Source organism: Babylonia areolata, chromosome 12, assembly GCF_041734735.1.
Source record: "Babylonia areolata isolate BAREFJ2019XMU chromosome 12, ASM4173473v1, whole genome shotgun sequence".
Taxonomy (NCBI): domain Eukaryota; kingdom Metazoa; phylum Mollusca; class Gastropoda; order Neogastropoda; family Buccinidae; genus Babylonia; species Babylonia areolata.
The window spans coordinates 24,399,554-24,424,919 of record NC_134887.1 but is presented as its reverse complement, the minus strand read 5'-3'; the positions used below and the strand labels follow the sequence as shown (position 1 = coordinate 24,424,919).

The following is a 25,366-nucleotide window of genomic DNA, read 5'->3' as shown; positions in this document are numbered from 1 at the left end:
GTGTTGTACGTAGGTGTATTTGTCATTTATATTGTCATTCCTGAATTATTATACATATGTATTGTTTACTATGTAATTAATTGTGTTTATTTTTATAGTTAGATATTTTTGTTTCAAGACATGCAGAATTGCAGAATTATGTGAGCTTTTTTTTTTCTTTGATAAGATAGCATTTTCTGTTTCAGAAATTAGTCATTGTATACCCTTGAGAAGGAGATAGCATCAACATGGGCATGTGTCCATGGACAGGCAGAGCTGCATTCAGTGTCTGCATGCGTGACAAGCCACTCAAGTGGGGACTGAAGATGTACAAGCTGTGCGAGTCATCTGGTTGTGTTGTAAATCTGGAAGTGATGTTTCACAGCCTGGATGTTGGCAGTAAACCATTCAACATGTGCAATTGCCTGCTTGAGCCACTGTGCCACCTTGGCCACACATTCTACTGGACAATTATTACTGCACTCCATAAATGGCAGACACCCTCAGCCTGGAGAACACACACACACACACACACACACACACACACACACACACAAACACACTTGCACACACACAGAGGAAAAGGTGGCACCAAATTTTGATGATGCAGCTGTCCAAGTTCTTGGAAGAGAAATTGTTGGCTGAAGTGAAACAATACTATACAGTTACAATTCAATACGATTAGGTGATAGAGTTTTTATAATATTTTTCCTGTGGATCTCTGGTGATGGCAGTCAAAGTGGGCAAGTCCATAACGGACTTCCATCACCAGAGCTCCCTCCATAAGGCTGCATACTCTCGCTAACACTTTTCATGCTGTATACCACTAACTGCCGCAGCAAGGACCACACTACTCTTCTTCTTGGGTGGCAAATTGTAAAACTTACCCCAGTAAACAGGGATTTTTCATTGTGATTTTCTTGTGTGTTTTTATGTATAAAATCACAATTTACCTGTCTGCCAAGTTTGAATTATGGAATAAATGTAGGGGGAAGGTAAACGAGGTGATTTTTCCATTTCATGGGTTCTGTAAATGACTTAGGGGTGTATGTGCTTTGAAACAGTATTATATTCGCATATTTTGTCACATAGTTTCTTTATATCAGCAGAAAGAGATTAGAGTAGGCTATTCAATCGATGATTAAAATCAATTGAATAGCCCACTCTAATCTCTTTCTGCTGATATAAAGAAACTGACCATGTGACAAAATATGTGAATATAATGCTTTCCTAAGGGACTTAATTCTGAGGCATGTGGATAGACATGAAAAAGAGACAAATTATTTACAGAGCAAAAGAAGGCTCACAGGGACACCTTTAACCATGTGTGCGAGTACATGGAAAAGAGCATCATTTGCAAAGAGGAAGAAGAGCGTGTATCAGTGCTGAGAGACACATTATGCATGCAAGTGAAACATCAAGTTTTACAGTGCAAAGCACAAGACTCAGAAGCTGAAAACAAAACTGAACAGTTTGGGAACAAACAAGTACAGTTTTGAAGAGTAGTACTATAGGGAAATTCATTGAGTCCCACATTATTCAGTATACTGTGCAGTGCATTTGAGCATGTTTTGTATGAGGGGTACTGTGTGGACTGGATTGTTATTGTTGTGATTACCTGTAATGCATTGTCTTGTTTTAATTTGTCTTGTTTGTTTCCACGTTGGATCAGCCTGCACATTTTGGACGAATTATATATATTTTTTAAAAAGAAGAAGAAACTGTTGTAATTGTAAAGTGCTTAGAGCAAAAGTATTTGATAAGCCGCAATATAAATAAACTTCTTCTTCTTCTTCTTATTGATAGATAATAATGTTTATTGGTTCCCAGATACCGATTCACCAACAGTTAGTTTGTCTGAAAATAGAAGTATCTCTTGTCATTCATATGCTGATGACTGATTACTGTCATTCGTATGAGACGACAAACCGAGGTCCCGTGTAAAGCATGCACTTAGAACACATAAAATAACCCACGGCAACAAAAGGGTTGTTCCTGGCAAAATTCTGTAGAAAAATCCACTTCAATGGGAAAAACAAATAAAACTTCATGCAGGAAAAAAACAACAAAAAAGGGCTGGTGCTGTAGTGCAGCGATGTGCTCTCTCTGGGGAGAGCAGCCTGAATTTCACACAGAGAAATATGTTGTGATAAAAAGAAATACAAATACAAATACAAAAATACTGCTTTCAAAAACTAAACATGGCCTACAGCAAAAACTAAACTAATTAGACTTATATTGTAGAAAGTAAGGTATTCAGATCAACAGAGCCAAAGGAAAAGTAATATTTAGGAAATCAGAACCAAGAATTCAGAGGTATTTTAGATGTGGAACAGAAGTCATAGAAACAATGAATAGTATAAATAATTAGGAATAATATTAGATAAATCAAGAAAGGGTTACAGAAAACATGGTAAAGCAGAGGAATAAGTCATCTCATTGTCTTTTAGAACTTTCAAGAATAAAAACATAGGCATACATATAATTTGAAAATTATTGGATTGTTTTGTTTCACCTATCCTAATGTATGTTGCAGAAGTATGGTTCCCCACTTGTGAAAAAGCAGACATTAACCGTACCTTTAAAACCTGTATAACCATTGTCTTCTGAACGAGTTTCCACATGAACATGTTCAATTTAGTTCTTTTAAACAAATATTGGGAGTCCACAAAAAAGCCACTAACTTCGCAATACTCAGTGAAGAAGGCAAGTATCCTGTTACTTTAAAAGTGATCTGTCAAATCATAAGATTTTGGTTACACATTACACAGGCATGAGAAAATTGGTAGAATGATAAGTTTATTTACATGGTGCCTAATCAAATTATATATACGTGTGTGTGTGTGTGTGTGTGTGTGTGTACTGTACCATGTCAAACGCATGCCTGTTGGTTTGCTCTGTTTTGCCAAATTTTATGGCAACTCATAATTAGACATCTCACTATTAGTCTGCTATCTGCTAGCCAATCAAACGCCATTTTGGGCAGGAGCTGGTTACTCATTCACAATGGCCACTATTTCCTGAGATATGTACATTATCTTGTTGCTCTGACAAACTTTTATGCATTTGAAATATTTCCTTGCATGCTTGTTGTTCAGTCTTTAACCCTTTTGCTGCCAGGAAAATAAGATTTAAGTGAAATCTATTTGCCAGGGTTTTTTTCACAAAAAACGGGTATAAATTTTCCAAAAATTCTGTGCTCTTTGTTATTGGAGAAAGACCCATAAAAGTATATATTTTCTGAAAGGTTAATGAATAAAGAACACAAAACACATGCTGTTTTCCCATTTTATATAATTTTATTGACATGCTGTTGTTTTGAAATCAGTGTTTTGTTTTTTGTCACATTTTCAACTTGTTCATTACAAACATTAGTCAGGTAATTTGCACAAAAACATCATATTTTCTGGACAAATGGATATCTGCAAACACAAAATCATACTAGAACAACCACAATATATATATATTTTTTAAGAGATAGATACACAATACATTGTGACTTCTCCAAGTGATAAGATGGATGTGAGGCCACGCCCCCTCAGTCTCCACCCCCCTCCTCCTCTCACACGGTCACTTGATTCAGTTCTGATCAGACCGCGTTGGCTGCGTGCCAAGAATATTGCTCTGCTGCTAATTCGGTCATCTGTCGTCTGCTAACATCTGTACAGCCGGCATCACTCACTGACAGTCGCATCTTGGCCACTCTCTTGATTACTCCCTTTATTTTCTATCAGATCGTCCTATAAATGTTCATCACTATCTTCTCCTTCGAATTTACGCTTCAATTCTTTCTGAGCATCAGCTAAAGAAAGAAATCTTGGTTGATTTAGTTCGTCACGATCGCATGTCTTGAGCATGGCGTCAGTCTGACATTTTGTTGAGCAAGCGAGGAGAGAAGTCAGGCAAACACTTGGACAGTGACCCAACCAGAACGTTTAAATAAAGGACTGCTTCATGACGTAGATGGGGTTTCTAGCTATGAATAGAATCTAGAGAGATTCCCCAGGCTAAAGCTACCACTATTTTTGTCAAGGAAGTGAATGCAAACCAGGGAAAAGTCAGAATATTTTGATGACGAGTTATCTCGTCATTGTGGCAGCGAAGCATACATGCTTGCCATGACGAGTTATCTCGTCATGCAGGCAGTCTAGGGGTTAACTTCCGACTGCGGATATATCTGCGGTTTAAGGGTAACTGAATTATCAACTGTCCAGCCACTCATTTGCATATGCTTACTTCATTACAAATGGCCATTGCCTTGATGAGTGTTCAAAGTTAGGAAGTTTTGGCTTTTTTTTTTTTTTGCGTTTTGTGGTGCGAAAAGTTGTTGAGTGTGTCAACAAATTGGTTGTCATCATAGTCGGATGTGAGGGCACATATTTGCACTACCATGTTGTTGAATGTTTTTGCTCATAAGCAAATGGTTATGATCCTGCCGGAAGCCAGGCAGCTTCTGAGTACTGCGTTCTTTATATTTTTGTTGACCAGAAACCCCACTCGCATGTTCATCATCGTTCTCTCTTCCACTGTAGTGCACAACACGCCCATCTTCTATTTCTCCATTGTTTTTCCATCTTGCTTTATAGAGGCCGAGGACGTACCAGGTGTATCTGTTCATTTCAGTAGGTCAGTTCTTTTAGTTTTCCAACCTGCCTGAGTATTCTTACATTCCAGCTGGCAAATGTAATGGTGTTCCAACCTCGTGTAGTCTGTGGTTTTTCCCCAGCAGCACATTTTTCGTATCCTCCCTGATGGGGGGTCAGTGGATAGCATGGTCATTGTTAACCGGGGCTGCGACTGATTTGGTATGGTCTATGTATTCCTTTCTTTCTTAGGTGGCATGTCTTGGGCTTGTCAGATCTGGCGGGGACCATCCCTCTCCAGATTGGATTTTCTTGTGTTTACTTCCCACATGCGGCTACCTGCATTACTACTGGTTATTACTGCATTATTACATGGTTACCAGGAGAAGAGAATATCTGATCTGATTATGTAACAATCAAGTTACATGAATGAAATATTTTTGATCAATAGGAAAACTGTTTCAGTGCACATTTACTTCAATCCTGGCATGAAAAAATTATTGAACTTAAGTATCTGATGTCACTGCAATCTTCATTTGACCTCAGTTGAAATTAAAGGTCACAAGATGTGCTGCTGTGTATTATGATCTGGAGGGAGCTATCTATTGCCAGTTTTAAAGAGGGGTGTGTGCGTGTAGGTAAGTTTGATAGTATACAGTAGAGTTATACAGGTCTTGTTTACGTGTGATAATTTACAGTATTGTCCAAGCTGAATTGTGATTCCTTAACTGTGTTCACTTGATGTGTGGTCTGTGGGCTGCATTCTGGCCGAGATGTTGGGCAACCGCCCCTTGTTTCCTGGAAAACACTGTATCCTTTGTCATGGGTTGTCATTGTTTTGTCATGATGTTTTGTTCACTTTCATTTGTTTATCATTAGCAATATGTGTTCCTTTTCTGATCATTTAAAGGGCTATGACCTTCTGCAGTTCTGAGCTGATGTAGCCGAATAATTATGTGCCAGATACACTATCAGAAAATGGTCAGTAGGCTTCATGAAATATGTACAGCTAATACCAGCTGGTATTGTCAGCATCAACCACAAGCTTATCAAACTCAAGGGCTGATGACGAATGTGTCACAAGTATGCCAAAATTGGATGGGTCACAGCATAGTGGTACACGCCGGAGACATTGTTGAAATACTCTTTTTGTGACTAGTCTTTAAACTGCCACAACACTGATTGTTTCTGCATGCAGAAAACATTGTTTGGGATGTGTAATAGGTTCTCTTTATTATTATTTTTTTTACCATGCTTGTGGAGACTTTGTTGGCAGTGTAACTAACCTGTGCACTGACAAACTGTCTATTTGTAGCTATTATAGCTATTATCATCCAGTCAACAGTGAGTACATATGTGAACTGTAATATAAACATTGGACATAAACTGTATCTTGTGTTGCTGAAAGAAAAAGATTGGAAAAATATATTTTCAGCAACATTAGGAGTATTGGTGATACAGTGTGGGAGGATCATCACGTGGGACTGCTGTGAAATATTTCAGGTAGGCCTCAGTTTGCTATTCATCACTCATCTGCATGAGCTGTGGCCATGTATACATGATGCTAGTATTAATCCTTAGTCAACAATGTTTAAGTATTTGGTGTGTTTGCTGGAAAGTAGCCAGAAGCGCATCTTAGGATCACTATCCTCTCTTGATGAATTGCTATGTTACTCTTTGTCATAGCAGATTTCTTTGTGTGAAATTGAAGCTGTTCTGGACAGGGACAGATTGTCACTACAGTGTTGCACCACTAGTTTCTTCATCTTCTTCCTTTCCAGTATCTATGTCTTGTTCTACTAAAGCCTGTTGCTCATATTTTTCAACTTCAAGTAAGATTGCTTATAATTCTTTGTCTGATCATTCAGAGAAGTTGTGTGCTACAAAAGCAATCATCATATGCTCATGTTCTTAATGTAAGAGGTTCAAATGTTTTCATGAGCATCTTATTTGATATTGGTTGGGCTTCCCTACTCAGTTTCAGCTTTCTGGTTCCAGAAAACCAAGGTCACAAAATGATGGAAGAGTACCACACATGTACTTACCCAGTGCAGTTGACTGCAGCCAAATTGAAAACTGCAGGTGTCTGATGCAATGTCATATTTTGGTAGGAAGGCATAATTGTGAACAGCATGTAATTACAAACACTTTGTGTACGGCCTTACTTCGAAGCATTCGCACCACACACATTTCACAATTCAGTGTCTGTTTCGACCTTGTTCTGATACTTTAATGAAAATCCATTTTCATGAACCAGTCAAACACAAGCTATTTCTGGCAATTTCCACACATTTTATTCATTTCATGCACCACTACTGTCCAAGTTCACAAACATTCTCTCAAAATCTGAAAATCAAGGAAAGCAAGTAGTAGGACTTGGAGCCAGGACACAGTTAAAAATAGCTTATTTGATTGGATTATGTTGAATGAATTGTGCATCACCAGTGTGGGAGAATTTAAGAAGGCATGTTGGTGACAGATCAGAACATTAGTTGTGACAGGAATCTCCAAAATAGTATTAGTTGCAATTAGAACTTAGGACATTTTGACATGAGTCGTTTGCTAACGATGCTGTGCAGTTACTGAGCACTCTCAAAAGGGCGTGTTTGTGTGAGGTGTGTGGTTTGTGTTTAAATGTGTGTGTGCGCGCGCGCGTGTGTGTGTGTAAGCAAAACCTACAATACAACAGTCTGGTGTGATGTTCCAGTAATATGTTATGTCTTATGAACTCGAGACCTGCTTCTGTTTTAATTGTCTACATGTACCCAAACCCATCGTTTGCAATTAGACTTGCCCGTTCACATTTAGCCTCAGGCGCCTCTGGTATTTCAGCCATTGAAAAAACATTGAAAAGAAGGATTAGACAAACATTTTCTGGTGCAACCAATTGGAGAAAGCCTTCAAAAACAGAAGAGTTACATTTGACGATTGTGCAACCTGCTATATGTTCAGTACACACATTGAGCTGGTTGCTTCGACTGGATCGTTTGCATTTTGGCCCACCAACCAAATATGCCAAATCTCTGTTGAGCTGAGGAGCTTATAAGAAATAATGAGACTTTTTCTGAATGTCTTCTGCTGTTTGCCATGTGGTGGCGTTGTAGAGAAATGGGTCTTTCGAGATCGAAAATTCAACACAACAAACACTAAACAACCTCTACTGGAAGTTTAGTTTCATTTCGTATTGAAAGAGTATGAAGAATTTTGGTGATCTGATGTTCAACGAGCTTCATATGAAGTACAGAAAATGAGGGCAAAACTTGACGGCTGTAAATGGGATCATTGAGAAGTAATTGACTTTTTTTTGATCACTGATGAGACGAGGTAAACAAGTTGAACCTCAACTTGAGCCCAGGCCTAGAGGTAATGCGTCCACCTAGGAAGCGAGAGAATCAGAGCGCACTGGTTTGGATCCTGGCACAGTCGCAAGTATTTTCTCCTCCTCCACTAGACCTTGAGTGGTGGTCTGGACACTAGTCATTTGGATAAGACGATAAACGCAGAAGAACCCATGGCAACAAAAGGGTTGTCCCTGGCAAAATTCTGATGAAAATCCACTTTGATAGGAAAACAAATTGAAAAAACTGCAGGCAGGAAAAATACCAAATAAAAGGGGTGGCGCTCTCAGTGTAGCGACACGCTCTCCCACAGAGAAATCTGTTGTGACAAAAAATGAGTGATACAATAATGCCAATACCCAGCTTCGTAAAAATGCTCGAAATGTGTGCAGGTAATCTTCTATTATTTGATCATGAAAAGGAGAAGAGTAGAGTACACTACATCAGATTGTGCTCCTGACCCACTCCTAATCAAACTACACCCAAACTCATGGCCCCAAAACTTGGTTCAAGACTGGACTGACATGTGCTGTGTCGACACAGTAGGGTACTGCTGTGTAAACAATGTGAGACAGCAAGAGATGCTATTAAAACCAGCTATACTCGGTTGTGTATGTATGTTGACTGTTTGATGTATAAAGTTACGCAGCGGACCCTTTCTGTAACACACTGAATGTGTGTTTGAGAGTAAAACATGTGAAAACTGACAAGCTAGCGCTGATCATGCTATTTATAGTGACTAATGTGGACCACAGATTTGTAATGGGGCAAACAAATCGGTCCTTGCCAGGTCTTTAAATGAGCAAATTTGTGTTTGTTGCTAGGTTTTCAGTGATAGATTTCTAAATGATTCCTAATCCCATTTATGTTGGATCGGTCACAAAGCAAAGAGCTCAACGCCACCTTTCTAATGAGTATATAATGAAGTGTTGACTAGTAAAGATGAATTTAAAATCTTGATTAAAGTCACATGAAACTGAGCACTTTAACAAGTACAGTGCTGAAAATTGCTAATTGTGTTAAATCATTTTAACATAGGCAATACATGGTATAGATTTAAAGATGGAATAGTGACAATTCTGACCATATATATTACTTGTAATTTTCTGATCCAAAGAAAGAGATTTACTCTTAAAGTGTTGACAATAAAAATATGTTTGTCTTTAGGTGTTGATAATGAAAATCTTTTTTGTATCTCACACAGTTGCCTGATCTATTTTCATCTGAACACTATAGTATTATGGTTATAGTGTATGATAAGTCATCGCATACAGAATTTAAGAATGAAGAAACCCTCAACATTGAACTTAGCCAACAAAGAATTCAAATAAAATCTAGGTAAGATTCCAACTGGTAAAATTATATGTTTATGTAAGCACAACAGGCTTGATTGGCAGACTTGATTTTATAAATGTTTGGAGCATTTGTTTAGAAAGCTCTGTCATTCAAATTGTGAATGGCATCACACCTGTATTAATGCACAAGTTCAGATTAGTGGGTCAGTTGTGAGATGTCCTCTGCAACAGCTTGTGCCATCAAAGGCCACAAAGCACAAGTGAAAAATCCCTGGGATCTCGATTAAAATGCAGGCTCATGGTTGGAAAGTTTTTTGCCTGACCACTCCTGCTCTCACTTCTCTGACAGGCTGTCATGAGTTGAGGGAGGGTTGGGCTATTTCTGGCTGCAATACATGGAAAAGGAGTCTGGTCTGTTGATATCTTTTACACTTAGCAGCAGTGTCCTAGATCCACTGTTTACTCTGACCCCCACACACTATGCCTCATACCAGTTCAAATAATGGTCTAACCTGAGCTCCCATGCCCCCCGCACCCCCTGCTGAATTGAGAAAAAAAAAAAAATTACACCATATTACATAGCCTGACAAATCTGTTAATTCTGCTATACCGATAACTGAAATCTTTCAGGTGAATGTGTATTTATACTTCTTTTTTTTTTCTTTTCTTTTTTTACTGTCTGGTTATTAATCATCAGTGGATTACTTCAAATGAAAAGCTGAATACCGCCAGATATTTGTGGGGTTTTTTGGGGGGGTGGGTGGGGGGGTTGTTGACAGTAAATTAGGCGAAGTGGACCTTGAAAATGTACAGTTTAAAGATCTTCATTAAAAAAAGCAGTTTAATTACGCATACTTAACCGTGACCCACTAGTGCAGATTCCGGCAGGGGTCTGACATTCCTGTCCTGTGCAAACTACTGTCCGCCTATGCGGAGAAAACGAAAGTAGCTACGGCCGATAACCTCCCGGAAGTAGGTAACCTCCCCTTTGTCCCCCTGGCTAGTGCCCTCTTTTGACGGCAGTATGACGGGCACAATAGCCGAGTGGTTAAAGCGTTGGACTGTCAATCTGAGGGTCCCGGGTTCGAATCACGGTGACGGCGCCTGGTGGGTAAAGGGTGGAGATTTTTACGATCTCCCAGGTCAACATATGTGCAGACCTGCTAGTGCCTGAACCCCCTTCGTGTGTATATGCAAGCAGAAGATCAAATACGCACGTTAAAGATCCTGTAATCCATGTCAGCGTTCGGTGGGTTATGGAAACAAGAACAAACCCAGCATGCACACCCCCGAAAACGGAGTATGGCTGCCTACATGGTGGGGGTTAAAACGGTCATACACGTAAAAGCCCACTCGTGTGCATACAAGTGAACGCAGAAGAAGAAGAAGATGGCAATATGCCATCACCAGCGCAGTGTGCAGGGAGAACAGGAAGCGGGGAGGACGGGATGGTCTTAAATTTGGGTCACGGTAAGTATGTTATTTAAACGTAATGTTTGATAGAAAATTTCCTTTTAATTACACATACTTAACTGTGACCCACTAGTGCAGAATAGCGCGACAAGGTGGAGGGCTCACCTGTTCTAATGTCTGTGTGCTGCGATGGCCTGTTGTGCAACTACAGAAGCCATGCCTCTTGAGCCATCATCCCGCAGGCGTGCGACGTCTCTCAGGTAGAAGTTGATGAAGGTGGCAGGGTTTTTCCAGTAGGCAGCATCCATGATGTCTTGCAGCCGTGTTGAGTGCGCTAAGGCAAGAGAAGAGGACCATGCTCTTGACTTCATGTGCTCTGGCTGAGAAGGCATCAAGTCTCAACCCTGCGTCTGCATACACGCCTTCAATCGCATTGACTATCCCTCGAGACAGAGACGTCTTGCAAATGTCACGTGGATGGTCCAGGTTCCAGCTAATGAAGAGGTGTTGTTTGGACGATCGGAAGGGACACGACCTTTTGAGGTATATGTGCAGGGCCCTGACCGGGCAGAGGAATCCGTCCTCGTCGTCATGGGCCAGTACAGAAGAGAGCGGTTTGATGAAAAGAATGGGAGAGGGTGTACTGGGAGTTTGATTTTTGGCAAGAAATTCGGGGAGGAATCTAAGTGAGATAGATCCGTCCAGCTCAAAGGCTATATCTTGTGTGATGCCACTGAGGGCATGTATCTCACTACACCGCCTGCCTGAGGCTAGTGAGATGAGAAAGAGAGTCTGCATGGAGAGTAGCTTGAAAGGAGCTATAGTAAGGGGTTCGAAGGGGGCCTTCGAAGCGAATGGTTGTACAAAAAAGGAACTCCAAGATCAGGAAGGCAAATTTCCAACACACTTCAAGCCAATCCTTCAAAATACAAAAAGCATTAACCCAACATAACCACTGAACCCAGTAGGACTAACCCTTCTTTGTCAAATCACACAAGATCAGGAAGGCAGATTTCCAACACACTTCAAGCCAAACCAAAGTACAAAAAGGATTAACCCAACATAACCACTAAACCCAGTAGGACTAACCCTTCTTTGTCAAATCACACAAACAAACTACCAAAATTGAAAAAAAAAAAAAAGATTGGCACAACACAGCCAGATGAAGATCAACACCACTGCCAACACTCCAGTCACAGTCGGTGGAGAGCCCATCAGGGAGGTGGAGTCTTTCGTCTACTTGGGAAGCATGGTTGACCGACAGGGAGGCATGGACCGAGACGTCACAGCCAGAATCGGCAAGGCAAGAACAGCTTTCATCATGCTCAAGAACATCTGGGCATCTGGAGCAATCAGTATGAAAACCAAACTCCGCATCTTCAACTCCAGTGTGAAGCCAATTCTGCTCTACGGATGCGAGACATGGCGGACAACACAGACGATGCAGCAGAAGATTCAGACATTTCTTCAACACCTGTCTGAGGTGCATCTACAAGATCCGATGGCAGGAGAAGATCCAAAACGAAGATCTGTGGGAGTGAGCGGGACAGGAACCAGTGGCCAAGCAGATACTGCGGAGGAAGTGGGACTGGATCGGACACACCCTCAGGAAGCCAGCGTCCAGCATCACATGCCAAGCCCTGACCTGGAACCCGCAGGGAAAGAGTAAGAGACGCCGGCCTCGCAACAGCTGGAGGCGAGATAACGAGGCAGAGCTGAAGCAGCAAGGGACCAACTGGACTGGAATGTCCAGAACAGCCCAGAACAGAGTGCGATGGCGAGGGGTCGTCGATGGCCTATGCTCCACCAGGAGCGATGGGCAAAATGAATGAATGAATGACAACACAGCCAAGTTAAAAAGTAGATCTGCAACCACAGAACCATGTGATAGACAAAATCAAAGTATAACCCCATGGGTGCAACTCTTCCGTCTTGGGACGGAAAATCTGTTTTAAGATTTGGTGTCATATACTGTACCATGTCAAACTGATGCAAACTAGGCCTATGGTTTGCTCTGTTTGGCCAAATTTCGTGCGGCTAACAGTGAAAAGACGCCCCTCTTAGTCTGGCCCACTCTTAGCCAATCAAACGCCTCTAACAGCTATAAGCGCTGAATCATTCCTTTGGCCAAGGCTCTCCACGCCATCTTGTCAGGTTTTCGCTCTGTCTCGTCTAACGCTTTTTTTGGCTATTAAGCGTGTTCATTTGGCCTTATTTTGTTGTATGCCGCTTGCCTGTATATTGTTCTTACATTCTGTGTACTCGTTTCGACTCGGCCCCCTCGATTCGTTCGTAATTTTCTACCTCTGAGTCGATCCTGTCTTTCCTTTCTCTGTTGGGGATCGAATTGTTCGCTGGGTGCCTACGCGCCGTACCATGCCTCGTACGCCATCCTACGAAGGCAGGGATCATGATGCTGGGAGAGATACTCGGCAAGAGACTCTCCCAGGCCCGGAGCTCATGATTTCTCCCGATAGGGTCCGCGGCGATGCGTCTGCAGACGCAGATCGCGGAGGTGACGCTCGTTCCAATAAAACGGTCATGAAGGGGACCGGGGGGAAAGGGATACGAGCGTCGCCTCCCGAGGTGTCCCAGCGTGAGGCTGGTGGAGGGGGGAGTAGCACGTCCTCTCTTGGTGGTGGGGACTCGCGGCTGGGTGCGGACTCCCAAGGGGAGGCCGCCCCCCGCCATTACCCGGGTCCCCAGACGGAGACGGCCCTCAGGGGCCCCAGTGCTGTTCCCCCTCCTCCCTTCTCGGTCGACCCCCCCTCCCCCACCTCCTTCTGGGGGAGAAAAACATTTGGTTCCGGGCCAAGCCACCCCAGTCTCCCCACGGGAGGGGATTCGGGGCGCGTGGCAACCTGCTCTGCAGGTCTTCCCGCTATCCAGCCAGTCTCCCCTGCTGGGGGAGTCCCGCGCGTGTCAGGCGGTTCCGGGCAGTCAGACCGCCGGCCTTTCGGCGTGTCCGACACCCAAGTCGGACCTGACCTCCCTCCGACTTGGCCAGGTTTTTCCCTTCAGCAAGGTCAAGGCACCAGTGACCCTTGGGGCTGGGGTCATGGGATGGCTGGTGCCCACGGGTGGTATCCCCCATTCTACCCGTACTGGGGTGCACCTATGGTGCATGCTGGGTTACCGGGAGGACCAGGGACCAACCCCTGGTCTGCTCCCCACCGGACCCAACCCAGCACAGACCACAGAGTGACACACACAGCCCCGACAAGAGGGATTGACTCCTCGTCAGGCAGGTCGAGCTTCTCGACCAATATTAACACTACAGCCTCTAATTGGTCCTCTGTCAACACGCAGGTGACCTCCACGGTCACTACAGCTTCCTTTTCAGGACCGACGGCAGCTGAGGGGCCCCGCTCAGCCCGTGGGAGCCTGCCGTTCCCACCTACCCAGCCCTCGGTCCTAAAAGGAGATGAGTGGGTGTTTGTCCCCTCACAGCACTCGTGGGTCCCTCTGGCGTCCAGGGACGCCCTCTCTGAGAAGGTGTGGCACCCACCATCCCAAGCATGGTTGGACCTACGGTCCACACACTCCCCACCCTCTTCAGGTGTCAAGGACATAACAGCGGAGACCAGGGTCCCTGCTCGGGATCGCCCCAGCTCATCCCGCTGGGCTCACCACAGCCCACAGGACGCCCCCGTGGGTACATCCACTTGGGATGGCACCCAGCAGGGGATGGACTGTGAACAAGAGGGACAGCCCCTGTCTTCGGATGAGGACGAACAAGCGGATGAGCACTCTTCGCCCCCATCCCAGGGCGACAGATGGAGCCCACGCCTCCCTAGGGACCAGCCTGAACCAAACTCGGACTTTGCCGAGCTCGAACTGACCCTCCCCAATAGGGTCACGCATGCCGAATCAGTCCCTCAGGCAACTTTGTCGCCCTTAACCCTCCTTCAGTCAGGTGACTCTTAACTCCAGAACCACAAGGCGACTCAGAGTGCCAGAAATGGCTCAGGAGTGGCTTAATAAGCCAGCCCGCACCGTCAGGGGTGCTGCTTCCATCCCTCCTCCAGGCAGGGAGTCCCTCTCTGCCCTGGGCGCTTTTGCCCCAGGCAAGTTCTTTAAAGATCCCTCCAAGGGAGGAGTGTGGTCCTGGTACACACAGGACCACCCTGCCTACAGGGAAGCAGAGCCCTCCGCGCAGGACAGGATGTTGGTCTCACAGCGCACCACCTTCCCCACCTCAGCTACTCTTTCCTTTAAGACATTAGCAGAGTGGGACAAACTGGCCCGCCGCTGCCTCCTCAAGGTTTCCACGGCTTATACCTTCTTTGACGCGTTCCTCCACAGAGCCAATGAGCTGTGGGAACAACGTCCAGTTCATCAGGACACGGAGTCTCCTTCCTCTGTCCCGCCTGGCCTCTTCTCAGACCCGAGGTTAAACACTTTTGGCAATCGGGTAGCGTCTGGTCTCACGGCAGCTGCAGACGCAGCTACCAGCCTTCACTTCAATACTGTGCTAGCGCGGCGTGATGCTGTTCTCCGCCTCTCTAACATTCCAGTAGAGGAGAGGGCTGCCCTGCGGTCCATCCCAGCACAGCAGCACTCCCTCTTCGGCCAGTATGCGCCGCATTTTGTCAGCCACAGGGCAGAGACAAACAGGGAGGTGGCCTCATATTTAGCCCACTCCTCCCAGGGGCGCCAGGGTTCTATGCCATTGAAGAGACCCGCCACCAGGGCTCCTCCATATACCTCGCCTCCTAAGTCAAAGCGGTGTGCAGAATCAGCAGCAGAGGAACAAACCACCTCATGTCCGTCCAAGCCGTCCGGCCATGCCCAAGGCCAGAAGGCAGCACCCCCAATGACTGGGCCCCGATTCAGCACCGCCAGTCGTTCAGCCCCTCCAAGTAGGAAACTTGTCCCGGCATGCCCATCAGTGGCGTGCTGTGGGACTCAACGACTGGATTGTATCGGTGCTAGAGTCGGGGTACATGCTCCCTTTGGTGGGGGACCGCCCCCCTCTAAGATCCACTCCTCCTCCTTATGTGCCCAGCTCGATGGAGCAGGAGAGCGTCTTAGAGAAAGAGATATCGCACCTACTCCTCATAGGGGCGATATCTCAACTCTCGGACCCGGGCCCCGGTTTTTACAGCCGGTTGTTCGTGATTCCAAAGGTCTCAGGAGGGTGGAGACCAGTCCTGGACTTGTCCCCCCTCAACAGATTCCTCCCCAAAATGAAATTCAAGATGGACACACAGGCACAGATTCGGGAGACCATGCAACGGGGCGATTGGGCGACGTCCATCGATCTGAAAGATGCTTATTTCCATATCCTCATCCACCCGGCATCCCGCCGGTACCTGAGGTTCGTGTGGAGGGACGAGGTGTTCCAGTTCTCGGTCCTCCCATTTGGTCTGTCCCTTGCCCCTTTCCTGTTTACCAAGGTGGTGCGGGAATTGGTGTCAATCGTCCGGTCGGAGTCCATTCGGCTCTGTGTGTACCTGGACTACTGGCTTATCCTGGCCCAGTCACAGGCCCTGTGCCAGAGTCATACAGCCAGACTTCTAGACCTGTGCTCCCAACTGGGCTTCATCACGAACCAGGAGAAATGCGATCTGTCCCCGAGCCAGTCCTTCGACTTCTTAGGGATGAGATTCGACACGTGGTCCATGATAGTCTCTCCGACGCCAGATCGGTGGGACCGTCTGGCAGGCCTCCTCAACCACTTACGCCATTCCTCCCAAGCAACAGCGCGGACACTGTCTTCCCTCCTGGGCATGATGGAGTCCATGGCACCTCTCATCCCTCTGGGCAGGGTTCTCAAGTGCCCTCTTCAGAGGGCACTCAGGCTACGGTGGTCCCAGAGCACTCAGCCATGGGATACCCTGATATGTCTGGGCGAGTGGTTCCTCGAGGTGACATCAGAGTGGTTAACCACCCCTCTTCTGACACAGGGGGTGCCCATAGCCCCACCTACTCTTCAGGTGGCACTATTCACAGACGCCTCCTCCCTGGGCTGGGGAGCCCACATGGACTCACTCCATGCAGCAGGGACTTGGTTCCCGGAGGAGCGCCTATGCCACATCAATGTTCTGGAACTGGAGGCAGTTTGCAGGGCTCTCCATCACTTCATGGGGGAGGCCACCGGCAAGACCATCCGCTTGTTCACGGACAATACACCAGTCGCATGTTACGTGAACAAAGGGGGGGGGGAGCGCACTTGGCAGACCTCTCTCTGCGGACCGAGGCTCTCCTCCGTTGGTGCCACAGCAAGGGCATTGCACTTTCAGCGAGACACATAGCAGGGAAAGACAACATTTTGGCAGATGCTCTCAGCAGGTCCAAGAGTGTCATACACACAGAGTGGACCCTGGACAAGGACACCCTGCAAGGGGTGTGGGAACAGTGGTTCCGGCCGATGGTGGACCTGTTTGCGACAAGGTTCAGCAAGAGACTTCCCACTTACGTCTCTCCAGTCGCCGACCCAGAAGCATGGGCGGTGGATGCTCTCTCTCTAGACTGGAGCAGTCTGATTGCCTACGTGTTTCCTCCCTTTCCAATCCTGTCCAAGGTGATACGGAAAGCCAGGTTGGAACGCCCGCAGCTGATCCTCATTGCGCCGAAATGGCCAGCCCAGCCCTGGTTTCCGGTCCTTCAGTCCCTGACACATGTTCCACCCCTGGAACTGGAAACCAAACCTCATCTGCTGAGGCAGCCTCGTTCGGGCATTCCTCACTCCAACCCTCAAATGCTCCACCTGCACGCGTGGCTGCTGTGCGGTCGGAACTGTCAGCATCACCATTGAAGTCTTCCACCCCTCGGTCAGCCTCTGTGTCGGCCGCGCTGACCAAGGGGGGTGCCTCCTCCGACCTCCTCTCCATAGTCTCCAAAGCCAGGAGGGAGGGAACAGAGACTTTGTATGACTTTCGCTGGAAGAAATGGCTGCGTTGGTGTGCAGCTCAGAACATTCCCCCAACTAACCCTACGAGCATGCAGCTGGCCAACTTTCTGGCTCACTGCTCCTCGGTTCTCAACCTGTCTGCTAGTTCTGTGAGAGGGTACAGGTCTGCCATCTGTACCACTATCAAACAGCTAGGTGGTCCCGCTTTTGAAGCTGATTTCCTGCTCAGAGAGGTGGCTAGGGGCACCTCTCTGAAGGAAGCTAGGAATCCCAGAAGAGTGCCCCTCTGGGACTTGTTCCTGGTGCTGGATTTCATTCGAAAACAGCCCTTTGAGCCATTGCGGACTATTCCTTTTGACCTGCTCACTCTCAAGACCACTTTCCTTCTCTTGCTGGCCACTGGCCGTCGTAGAAGTGAGATTCATGGTCTTAGTGGTATGCCACAAGATCTAGCATTCCACAGAGATGGTTCCATCACTCTTCGTTTCCTTCCAGAGTTTCTGGCTAAGAACCAAGACCCCGAGGTCCCTTCCCCCTCTCTGAGGGTCAGACCTTTGTCTGATATTCTTGCCCAAGATGATGAAGATAGGCATCTCTGCCCCATTCGGTGTCTCAAATACTATTGGGATAGGTCTCGCCATAGGCGTTCTTCTCAGAGGCGCCTTCTCATCTCCCTCAATGAGAATTACAAGAAAGACATCGCTGCAGGCACCATTTCCCACTGGGTTTCCCAAGTCATTCGTACAGCCTACTCTCATGCACACAAGGATATCAGTTGTCTTAATCCCAGAACACTGACCTTTTCCGCAGTCAACGGATCTGGCCCAAAGTATCTTTCTGAACTCATCCATATCTATACCCTGTCTCGCCAGCTCCGTTCTTCTTCTGATACTCGACTTCTCAGGATACCTCACGTCAGAAGTAAGACCTATGGACACAGATCGTTTTCTTTTCAATCACCAAAGACGTGGAACAAGCTCCCTGATAACCTCCGTCATTCTGATTCCCTCGCATCTTTTAAATCTCGTCTCAAAACTCACCTTTTCCCTCAGCAATAAGTTCAGTTGTGGCAGGTCCACAACTACATGCATGTATATGAATGTGTATCGTGTGTGCGTGTGTTTATGTAAGTTTGTGCCTGCCTGTGTGTGCGTATGTGTTAGGGTAGCTGTTAGATACACATGCATGTTAATATGTATGTATGCAGTGTGTGTGTGTGTGTGTGCGTGCGTGTGTGTGTGTGTGTGTGGTCACATTTTGGTGTGTGTATGTAACATAGATATAATGTTTTATGTTATCAAAAGCGTTTTTGTAAAGCACCTAGAGCAGATTTCTGGATAGTGTGCTATATAAGTATCCATTATTATTATTATTAACACACGAAGTGCGGGCCATAGCTACTTCGGCTGCTTTCCAGCACTCGGTGCCACTGCAGCATGTCTTGGAGGCAGCCTTCTGGCGGTCTGAGAATCCCTTCATCAACTTCTACCTCCGGGATTTCCGTATGACCAGGGCTGACGGTTCCAAGGGGATTTCCTTTGTCGCGGCTAACACTGCCGTCTCAGTTACAAGGGCTCCCCATACGAACCAGTAGGCGTTGCCCTCCTCCATTTGCTTTAAATTCTGCATCAGTTTGACATGGTACAGTATATGACACCAAAAGGAGGAGTTTGTATTATACTCCATGTTTGGTGTTACATATACTTACCATGTCAAACTTGAATGCCCGCCCGTCCGTCCCCGCGTCTCCGCCGTGGTTCTCATGGGGCATTTTCGTTCATGGCCACGGAATGATTCAGCGCTTATAGCTGTTAGAGGCGTTTGATTGGCTAAGAGCGGGCCAGACTAAGAGGGGCGTCTTTTCACTGTTAGCCGCGCCAAATTTTGCCAAACAGAGCAAACCATAGGCCTAGTTTGCATCAGTTTGACATGGTAAGTATATGTAACACTCAACATGGAGTATAATACAAACTCCTCCTTTTAAGATTTGCTTTGAAAATGGAGCGTCCATTTCCTGGAGAAAAATGAAAAAGCCCCGCCCCACCTCCACAAAAAGCTGATGGGCCGTTCTGTATTGTTTGCCAATGACCTGTCAAAAACAAAAACGGGATTACTCTTCCAAAAGTGTGGCTTGCAGATCCTGTAGTGAAGAGGCATTGCGAAGAGAAGAGAGTGACTTGTCAGAACGTCACAATCAAAGTTATAGGTTTCCTAACGGTCCATTGAAGTCAAGCCTGTAGCAGTCAAAATGCCGATCAGTCATGACAGAAGGCAGTCCCTACATGGCACATGTTGATATCACTGTGAAAAGCAAATTGCACACACACACACGGGTGCGTGCGAATGAGTTGGCAGAGAGAGATAGACACTCAAATGCGCACACACACACACATACACTGAAACACACACGCACACATAAATGTGTGCGTGTGCACAGATACACATAAGTGCCGGTGCGCGCTATATCCATTCCTGTCAAAGACTTGGGCCAGGGTACATTTGCTTGACTCACTATGTTCATTCAGCAAGAGCTGCAAACATTTGCCACTTTATGCACAAGTAACTTTGAAAAGTGAAACAACTTTGTAGTAATTGACGTCAGAGCTTTTCTGAAATTTACATCAGCTGATGATGTGGCACTACAGTTTATAGCTAGTGTCAGTTTACTTTATATAGCCAAATTACCAAAGGTACACATGCACGCACAGACATGACAGAGCTAAAATGAATGTGTGTGTATGTGCACATACACACACACACTTGCTTGGAAAAGAATACACATGAATGCACACACATATACAGACACACACACTCTCTCTCCTTCACACTTGCGCATGTGCACATATGAATGCACTCAGACACCCTAACACAGAGCTGAATAAATAATACAGACAACACACACACACACACACACACACTTGGAAAAGAATACACATGAATGCATACACACACACACACTCTCTCTCTCCTTCACACTCGCACATGGGCACACATGAATGCACTCACACACCTTAACACAGAGCTGAATAAATAACACAGATGGACAGCACTCTCTCTCTCTCTGTCTCTTGTGTACATAGAGTTTTATTGAACACACACACACACACACACGTATACTGTATGTATTATGTGTTTTTCTGATCATTGTATGTTTTACTGATCATCACCTCTACCAACACAAGCAGATACTGGGTAAAATAATTGTCATTTCTCCTGAAGACAACACCACCATAGCACAGAATTAGAGACATTATTGTGAAGATGTTGTGAAGATACAGTCGTAGAACATCAAAGGCTTTAGGGAAACTATAAACGGAACAAAAACAAACATGTTCACAGAAAAAGAAGTGACCGACTTATTTTCAAGCTATGATATTGTTATTTGCCAAGAAACGCACCTAGATAGGGTTAAGACCAAAGATGTATTTCTACCTGGCTTTGCAACAGGTGTACACTGCTGTAGGACAAAGCAAGCTGATGCGCAGAAAGCCTCTGGTGGAATCTCTGTATTTGTGAAAGAATGTTTTAGACCATGTAGCAAGTTCCTGCCATAGAGCAGTGGTGACATTGTGTGGATGTTGATAAAAGGTTTTAATTATGATGAAGACATCTATGTTGGCTGTGTATACATACCACCTGAATTCTCTTTTAGACGTTACCACACACGGGAGATATGGGAACAACTAGATAAAGATATAGAACTGTTTACCACAAAAGGTAATGTTATTTTGTGTGGTGACTTATTATTATTATTATCATTATTATGAGCATTTACGCCTAATCTTGAAAATAAGTCCTAGGCATTTACAAATATAACACATGTATAAATACCCAAAAGGAAAAATTGAACACAAGATGCCAAACATCATTGAAAACTATTCATCCACCCCCCCAGCCCCCACCCCCCTCCACCCCACCCCCCACACAAGCACACCCGCACGCACGCACACACACAATTCATAGCACACAATCGTAAATAGTACACAATCAAAAATACCACCAACAAATCCTGAAACTATCAAAACTCACTCACTCACAAATAGTCATTTTAGTTCGTACTGGAAACGGATGAGCTGTTGAGAATTAATCTGGAGGGGAAAAGGTGGGTCTTCAGACTGGATTTGAAAGATTGCAGCGAAGATGAGTGGAGAGGCTGAGGAAGTTGATTCCAAAGAAAGGGGACTTGGTATGAAAAACTGCGTTGGCCATGTTTTGTGTTTTTTTTAGCAGGGGGGATCCTAAGCATACGGGTGTCAGAAGAAGAGCGGAGTTGGCGTGAGGGTATGTAAGGATAAATGAGATCAGAAAGATACTGTGGACCAGAAGCTTCAATGGACTTGAAACAAAGAGAGATGACTTGATTCTTTCTTGTACTGGGAGCCAGCGTAAAGTATGAAGGAGAGGAGAGACGTGATCAAATTTACAGGAACGAAAGACAAGATGAGCAGCATAGTTCTGGACTTTCTGAAGCCTAGCAATGAGGTAGCTGGGTGAACCAACAAGTAGGGAATTACAATAATCCAGGTGGGACAGCACAAAGACACAGAGGAGAGTTTTGGTTGCATCTTCAGTCAGGAGATGATGAATGGATGCAATTCTGCGAATTTCAAAGTAACACAGTTGGCATATATTTGCAACATGCTGCTGATAGGAAAGAGACTGGTTGAATATAATACCAAGATTGCGGACGGAAGAGGACAGAGGAATGTTGGTGCCACTAAGGGAAACTGAGGAAGGAAGAGAGACTGAGTGGCAGAGTCTTTGTGGGGTGATAATCATGATTTATCCTCACTTAATTTAAGCTTGTTTTCAGTCATCGATGTTTTCAGATCAGAGATGCAGGCCTGAGTAAAGTCAGTGAGAGAGGGAAGGAGAGATGGAGGTCCCGACAGATACAGCTTGTTGTCATCAGAAAATCTATGGTGGGACAACAGATGATGATTCAGAATGGTGGAAATTGGTTGTGTATCTTGAACAAACGGAATGGGCCCAAGCACAGAGCCATGTGGCACACCAAACTGTATGTCTGAAGGGGAGGATGAAAGACTGCAAACGGAAACAACATTGGACCGGTCAGACAGATAAGAGTGGAACCATGAGAGAGCAAGATCGCAGATCCCAAAAGTGTGATTCAGACGGTTATGGAGAATCTGATGATCAGCAGTATCAAAAGCAGCTGAAAGATCAAGGAGGGAGAGAATAAAGATTTCGTTGTTGTCAAGAGAAGTTAATAAATTGTTCGCAATTTTGAGAAGGGCTGTCTCAGTGCTATGACCGATGCATTAAGCAGACTGAAATGGCTAATTTAAGTTACTGGTACTGAGGTGATCGCGAAGTTGAGCAACAACTGTCTCTGTAACTTTTGAGAAAAAGGGAAGATTAGAAACAGGTCTGTAATTCTTTAGTGAGTTTGGATCGAGACTGGGCTTTTTGAGCAGTGGCCGTAAAATAGCAGACTTAAACACAATGGGAAAGGAGCCAGACAGAACAGAGTTGTTAATAACAGTAGTGATGTGTGGAAGAATGGTGTCAAGGCAGTGGTTGAGGAAGGAAGCTGGAAGAGCGTTAAGTTCGCATGTTTTAATGCTTGACTGTCTGATAATTCTCTTGACAGTGTCAACAGAGACAGGCTGGAAAGAGGTGAGGGGGGTGCCAAAGAAAGGTGGGTCAGGAAAGACTGAGGAGGCGACAAAATGGGAGTCAAGAGTCTAACAGAGGTCCAGGATCTTACTGGTGAAGAAATCTGAAAGTGCTTGTGGAAGTTGGGAGGGTGGGATATTGATGGGAAGGGGAGAGGTGTCGGATTTGCCAAGGAGTTTGTTGGTGATCGAATACAACATTTTGGAGGTGGCACATGCAGCAATTTTGGCATTATAATATGCAGTTTTAGCAGTGTGTACTAAATTGTTCATAGCTTTGTTAGCAGCCTGAAATACGTGTTTGTGAATGGTGAGGCACGTTTTCAGCCACTGTCTCTCGGCTCTGCAATGCATTAACTGGTATGTTGGATGATTTTATCTAGATGGATGGTAAGAACAATATGTATAATATTTCATTTCATTACACATGCGATTATGTGCACAAAAGAAGTTTGTCAGATAAAATAGTATAGAAATATGGAAGGTTTGTTAAACTATGTCTGGAAAATGTATGTATATTTTAAATGGGATAACCCTTGATGACTTACATGGTAATCCCACATGCTTTTGACCAACAGGGAAAAGCATCGTAGATTACTTTATATGTTCCCAGGATTTTATGCGAAAGGTGATGAAATGTAAGGTCAAAGATCTTACCTTGTTTTCGGATCACTGCCATATTGAATTGTTCATTCATCTACCTGTCACAAAAAAAGAGTTCACCCTCTATAAGTTCTGTCAGAAGAAAGGAATGTCCCACATTAAGAGACCCACAAAATACAATCGTTCTTTCTTTTGGGAGGAGGGTTCTGCCAAAAAGTTAGCATCAGCACTTATTACTTTGACAATTTCAAATAAGATAATCTCTATTAATGAAGGACTAGAAAAAGATGACTTCCAAGACGTACAGACTGCCAATGAAGAAATTGAAAACTCTGTCAAATCTCGCAAACACGATTGCTGCAGCGGCCAATTTATCAATCAAACATAAAGATAGATACAAAAAATGGTAAAAGAAGCCATCTAAAAAGTGGTTCACACATGACTGTTTCATTGAAAGGAAAGAGGTGTGATCTTTAATGAATGCATTGAACAGAAATCCTCTTGACAGAAACATTCAGAACGAATACTTTTTGTCATACTCCACGGTCACGCATCACTCCATTCACTCAGAAGGTGCACCAATAGACAAAACTAGGTATAACGTTCCCTTTTTATAATTCAAACTTAATGTATCGAAATATTTCAAATTATTCCAGGCACACACACATTCTCTCTGAAAACTAAATCTTGGAATAAATAATATTATCCTTAAATATTGTCAATCGACCAATCAATTTCAAAACTCTCTTCTGGCCGTCTCTTTAAGCGGCTCAGTAATTCTGACTGCACCCTCCTGGTCCCATTTCGTTCAGACCACAGCAAGTGGCAACATTTCCGACTGGACCCCTCCAGCCTCAGTTATTGAGTAAGCAGCGGTTCCACCTGAAACACTCAGCACCCTACCATAAACCACCTATCCCAAAATCTTTAGAGTATTCTCAAATTAGATTCCACGAATGGAAATTTTGGCAGACTACAAAAATACACAAATTTGTACTCACCCGGATTTCGGTTTCTTTAACATTCAGTGTCTACAAACAAATCGTGAAAATAGTAAATCAAACTTGAAATAACATTTGATTCGCGAGAAACAATCATAATGAAAAAGTGATTAATTTGAATAATCTTTCAAGTCTGGCCTTAAAACCCACCTCTTCCCAAAATAGCCTCCCTTCCCTGCCTCTTCCTTGTCTTCAGTTTCTCCAGTTTTAGAGTTGTGCGTGCGTGAGAATGACTGGTGCGAAAGCGCTTAGATTTGTCTGTGAACAAGATTCAGCGCTATATAAGTACCATTATTATTATTATTATTATTAATAAATAAAACAATTTTCCAGTTTTCAATTATCAGTCTCGCGAGGATCTTTTGTAGAAATAAACATCTTTACTTACAAGGCCAAACCACTGGTACCTGGACCATCAAATGCCACAAGAGGCAGCAGAGCCCCAACTGCATGGGCCTGTAGCTCAGAAAGGAGTGACACTAAAGCTTGGTCACAATTTTCCACTTCAAAATAAAAGTTCACTTCTGAACTGTTTTTACAAAACGTGCAACCAATCAAGACGAGGGCTAAATCACTGTCTCACCAAACTACCCAAAATAAGTCACTGTCTCAAAAGACTACCTCATCCATTTTTACATGATTCCTCCTCAGTGCTTCCA

At 44.7% G+C, this 25,366-nt stretch overlaps 1 protein-coding gene across 1 annotated transcript in view; it reads left to right on the top strand.

The window, feature by feature from the left end:
- LOC143288464 (mitogen-activated protein kinase 1-like) overlaps window positions 1-25,366 on the top strand; it is a 187,997-nt gene that overhangs the window by 99,052 nt on the left and 63,579 nt on the right. Inside the window, exon 6 of the mRNA XM_076596985.1 lies at window positions 5,301-5,372. Within this exon, the coding sequence (XP_076453100.1) occupies window positions 5,301-5,372 (72 nt within the window). The remainder of the gene's footprint in view (window positions 1-5,300; window positions 5,373-25,366) is intronic.